The 5470-nt window shown below is 38.1% G+C and overlaps 1 protein-coding gene across 8 annotated transcripts; it reads left to right on the top strand.

Annotated features, from left to right (window-relative positions):
- LOC132613727 (uncharacterized) lies at positions 1–5248 on the top strand. 8 transcript variants are annotated; one of them, XR_009572069.1, is made up of 7 exons: positions 13–379; positions 687–1720; positions 1806–2568; positions 3418–3491; positions 3746–4051; positions 4161–4657; positions 4730–5248. XR_009572069.1 is itself a non-coding variant. In XM_060327922.1 (5 exons), exons 4-5 carry the CDS (start codon positions 4465–4467, stop codon positions 5107–5109), a joined length of 573 nt encoding a protein of 190 aa, XP_060183905.1. In that variant the 5' UTR covers positions 90–379; positions 687–1720; positions 1806–4051; positions 4161–4464; the 3' UTR covers positions 5110–5248. The 8 variants fall into 8 exon arrangements, 2 of the variants coding, with proteins under 2 accessions (XP_060183904.1, XP_060183905.1); XR_009572068.1 differs by having other exon boundaries at positions 2–379; positions 1806–2410; positions 2492–4051; XR_009572067.1 differs by having other exon boundaries at positions 8–379; positions 3418–4051.
- Positions 5249–5470: the final 222 nt, after the last annotated feature.

Genomic DNA, 5470 nt, shown 5'->3' with positions numbered 1-5470 from the left:
AGGTTAATTAAAGCGGCAATTCTGGGAGAACTCAGAAGATGACATAAAAAGAGTTGTGTTGGTAGCCACAGATAGCTTTTCACTCATTACGTACAGCATATTTGGTTGAGAAGATTCGGCAAAGAGGCCATTATCAAGTTTTAATTTACAACAAGGCCACTCATTTTCTTTTTCATTTATTTTTTCGGATTAAGGTTTAGAAAATGGGGCATGGGGCACATTTCATAATTTTTAAAAGTTTGGATGTTTAAACTTATACTCTTAAGTCCCTTTCAATTCTCTTAAAATATTCATTTCTCTTCTTAGCTTGGAACTCTCAAACTTCCAGCCGAATCTTCCTCTCCCCCAAGCTCCAATAATCTTTAGTTGTCGTACCAAGGTATTTTCTTTAATTATGCAACTCCGTCGGAGCATTTTGAGCTCCATATTACCCTGAAATTCTTTATTTTTTTTTTCAATCTTGACAAAAACCTAGTGTTCATAAAGATCTGCTTTTTTCAAAACCTTTGAAGTTTTGCCTGTTTTGTCGTCGAAACGTGTGTTATTTATACTTATTTTTCTTGTTTCGATCTTTCTTTTTCTGTTTTTGCTTTTTGAAATTACATCATGGTCTATTACTAGACTTTTGGTTGATTATTCCTATTTTTATATCATGGTTGATCAACGTCTCTATTGTTTGTATATAGATCGCATAAATGCCTATGTGTAGAGGAAGAGGAGGAATAATACTCCCCCATTCTTGTGATATGGTCCAAACCTGTTCTAATTCGAATCAGAAGGAAAAAAAAAGTGGTGAAGAAGTTAGCCGAGATGGAAAAAAGAAAAAGAAGTGCAGAAGCTGCGAGTCAGTCCTACTCAGACCCCATGGATGAGTGTAGTGTGGATGTTGATGAAGGAGATAGAGTTGAGAGTGATGGTTTCTGCGGATAGTTCAAAGCATTCTAGTGCTGCTGAAGATGTTGATCCTTTGTTCTTGCCATATTGTGCAAAGACAATTAATGTTGAAAAGTATGGTTTGATTAATTGGTTGGATGGTTATAATTCTTTTCCAGCAAAAGTTACTGTTAGGAGCAGGCTGAACTTGTTAGCTGACTTTAACAAAGTGTTGAGAGATCAAAAACTAAGGAAAATGCGGAAGCATTCCAGTTTTGGTCAGTTTAGAAAACTATCAAAATTCTTCATCAATTTCAATGGATGGATGATCTACTATCTGCTTCTTCGCCATGTCGTAGAGAATAAGAAGCGTGAAATGTGGTTCCTCGTGAACGACAAGCCTGCGTGTATTGGTTTGAAGGAGTTTGCGTTGATCACCAATTTAAATTGTGGATCCTACCCCAGCCAATTTAGAGAGGACATGACAATTAAGAAAGAGGCGGCATTCTACTCAAAGGTTACTCGAAACAAGATGATTTCATCAGAAAAGCTATTGTCAATGATAAGAGGGCCTAGGCTAAATAAAGAAGAAAAGCTAAAATGTTGTCTTGTGTGGTTTTTGCATACAATTTTGATGGCCAAATATGTGTCCAGGGGTGTGGACCATCATATGATTAAAATGGCTGACAATTTGGAATTCTTTCAGAGCTATCCTTGAGGAAAGGAATCCTTTGAACTCACCTTGGAATACTTGAAGAACAAGGTAGACGTTCTCAGGCACTACCAAACCCACGTTGATAAGAAGATGCCATCATATGCTCTCTACGGCTTCCCCTCGGCATTCATGGTAAATATTTCAAACTACAGGTGTAGTAGAGTATAGAATGTGTGATTTATTTTTACAACCAGCTATTATTTTTGTCATTATATAGGTCTGGGTTTATGAAGCTTTCTCCACACTTGGACTGCATGCTGGCAAATCAGATGAGGTTCCTTTGCCTATTTCTAGGATGTTGTAACACCTCGTACCTCTTAACTAAGTTTATGATTCGAGACTTAGAAACCAACACGGAGTGTGTTGATATTGAAATCGCCTCAGAATGGTAAAAGTACATCCACGTCAAAATGTACAGGCCGTACATTTTTGTTCAAGACATGCTTATTGAACGTACCTTACAGGGGAAAATCAGAAGTCACTAGAATTTGACAATTCCAGGTACGGCCTGAATGTACGGGACATACATTATTGTACGGGTCGTACATCTTGGCCGTACAATTTGTACGAGACATACTTTAAAGCACGGGCTGTAATTTTCATCACGTACCTCACAGACTAAAAATCACAGCTTCTAGAAATTGACATACGAGGTACGTCCATAATGTAAGGGACGTACAATGTATGGGCCGTACATTTGGAGTGTACTTTCCCTGCTTCAGCAAATAGTATAAATACGTGAGTTCATTTTTTAATCCCACTTTTCATATTCCCAATCCCTAGCACGAAGTTCTTCTCCTCCTACCATCAAGATACACTAAGGTAAGGTTATTCCAAGCCTTTCAAGTGAATTCTAACATGTATCCATGATTTCTAAACAAGAATCCATTGTTCCTAACCTAGAGGTTTCAAGAAAACCTATCTCAAGGCTCAAGGTTCATGCTTTTGAAATTCTATTACAAGTTTTGGAGTGTTTACAGGTATGTAAGGTTTCTATCTACATGTGGGAACATTATTGTTCTTCCCCACGCCGCGTTCTTCCATGATTATACGAAAGTTCACCAAAACTAGGATTCTAGACATGTTCATGATAACCCTAAGTACATGTACCATGATATACCATGTTTGCTTTAATAGTTCGTTATTGTGTTCTTAATATTCCCTTTTGGTTATTGAGGTCTGTCTGTAATCCATGAAAACTCATACTTTGCATTCCATGGGTTCTAAAATGCAAGATATGAACTTTTGTGTTTATTTTCATAAACTTCTACATGCTTCCATGTTTTCATACAAGCTATACTACATATCTATCTTCATGTTACAATATAATCACGAATCATGTTTACAATCATGTTTATATAGTTCATGGGCTACCAAGCCAATTATATCCATGTTGATGTTTTAGGAGTGGCACAAATTACCGATAAAGCTCAGATAGCCTGAAACTACGTATGCCAGCGTAGGATAAGGATCGCTCCGCTCAATTAGGACGATTCCTTCAGGCTTACTCATTGCTATTTATTGGATCCATTCATGTCATGTTCATCTCTTGTACCCCGACAAGGTATAGGATGGCTTAGCTGATCTGGCAGAGATCAGACGCCACGTGCTTAAGTGGTGGTTACATGTCGGTTATACTAATGCTCTCCCACAGATATATTTACAGACTTAAAATATTTTATTCATATTATACATATTCATGTCCATGTTCAGTTTACAGATACAGTTTCAATTTCAGTTCCGTTATTTCATGTACCATGCTTATTTCATTCAGTTGTTTTATATACTAGTACAATTCGAATGTACTAACGTCCCATTTATTTTCCTAGGGGCATGCACTTCACGATGCAAATTTACAGGATGACGATTCAACTCGTTCGGACTATGCACGTACCAACTATTGGTGAGCCCCGTCTCATTTGGGGTTTATCTTTATTTATTTATTGTCAGTTATGCAGTAAAGGTATGCTGGGGGCCTTGTCCCGGAAAACAGTTTAGCAGTCAGACTCATGTCAGAGGTTTCATAGACTAGACTAGTTCAGTTATGTCATGTCAAATATTCAGAATCGTATAGCCAGTATTGGCTCAACATTTATCATTTAATTTCAGACTTATGATTTATTAACATATGCTTCATCTCCACCATGCATGTTATAGTATATTTCGCATCAGTACATGACCCATGTTGATTCAGCAAGCCATGTTGTTCGTTCGGTCACATGCAGCAAGGCACCGAGTGTCGTGTTACCCCCAGGCCATGGTTCGAGGCGTGACAGATGCTTAGGTGGCACTACAAAAAAATGGGTAATTTGCGGAGGTTGAAAGTTGCAATTCGCGGAGGTTAAAACCTCCACTAGTTGCTATAAGAGGCTAAAACCTCCGTGAATTGCAACTTTCAACCTCCACAAATTACCCATTTTTTTATAGTGTGACACACCACAAAAATGGAGCGATTTACTGAAGGTGATCCGTTTAGGATTCGAGCTGGAGTTTCACAAGTATAAATTTGGAGTCTATTATTAATGTTGTTGCGAAAATATAAACTTAATGTTAATGTTTTGCTTATTTGTAGGTTGTGCGTGCTTACATCATCCCTACAATGTGTGAGCTGGAGCAGGACTACATGAAAGACTTCTTGGCATTTGATGATAAGGATCCAATCATAGATAAATTGAAGCATGAATTGGAAGGTATGACTGTATTGGTTACACCAAATAATGGCTCGAAGGCTCCTAGTAGGTTGTAAAAGGAGCCCAAGGAGAATTCTGATAAGGAGGATACTCAGCATGCCTCGAAGCCTTGTAGTAGATGTGGAAGAGAGACCAAGGAGCTCTCATTTGATGGGTAAGATATGCATTCAGAAGATTTAGGTGGTAATGTTTCTTGGGACGTCTAGGGGTCGTGCCGCACAAAGTGGGGGCCCATCAGTGCAGATAGAGCTGGTCGAATTGCAGCAGCATGTGGATAAAATGGAGGAGTCTCTGAATGTTCTTCTCGCTTATGTGGAGGCGGAAAAATTTAGAAGGAGCATGAAGGCGAAGAATAAGCAAGAGAATCTCAAAGAGAAAGGTGAACATGTTGATTTTTTTTGTAAGTATGATGCAATTTGCATTCTTTTTAATTATGTCCAAAAAAATTCAGTGCCAGCACTTGTGGAACGATCTGCTATCAACAAAGTGAATGTACGTGCTGAGCGAACTGCTAAGATCCCTAGTCCAGCTGCCGAGGTTAAGCAGGTTGATATCCCTAGACCAATTACTGTTATTGAGAAGGTTGAGGTCACTAGACCAGCTTCTGAAGTTAAGAAACTTGAGAAGGTTAAGCTCTCTATGCCTGTTGCTCAAGCTGATATGGCAGCAGATGTTCCTGTGCCAACTGTTGAAGTTGAAAAGGCAAAAGATCTCCCTGCTCATGTTAATGAGAAGGATGCTAGTGAGACAAGTCAAGCTGATGTTGAGTTTGACTCTGAAAAAGTTGTGTCAGGCGTCCTCGCCCAGATTAATTGTTCTTTGGACAAGTGAATTGGCATTTGGGTTGTAAAAAAATGAGTATTTTTTGTTGGATGTGTGGTGGAGGATGATAAACATTGACTACTACTGCTTAATATGACTGTTTTGGTGTTTTGATCACTACTAATGCTTAATATGAGTATTGTGTATCTATATGTGTTGTTGCCTTGAGAATTTGGATGTGCTTAAATATTTTGGATATTTTCAAATATGACTGTTTTAACAAACAATTAATTTGACTATTATGTATTGTTGCCTCGTGAATTTGGACGTGCTTAAATATTTTGGATGTCTTCAAATATGTCTGTTTTAACAAACAATTAATTAAATGTTATGTATCTAAGTGTGTAGTTACCTTGTGAATTTGGACGTG

This window comes from Lycium barbarum, chromosome 10 (genome assembly GCF_019175385.1).
Source record: "Lycium barbarum isolate Lr01 chromosome 10, ASM1917538v2, whole genome shotgun sequence".
NCBI lineage: Eukaryota > Viridiplantae > Streptophyta > Magnoliopsida > Solanales > Solanaceae > Lycium > Lycium barbarum.
The sequence above is the reverse complement of the archived record's forward strand: the minus strand, read 5'-3'. Positions and strand labels throughout refer to the sequence as shown.

Excerpts from the sequence above, each read along its gene's own strand:
- LOC132613727 (XM_060327921.1), top strand. The coding sequence starts at position 4,465 with ATGTTTCTTGGGACGTCTAGGGGTCGTGCCGCACAAAGTGGGGGCCCA.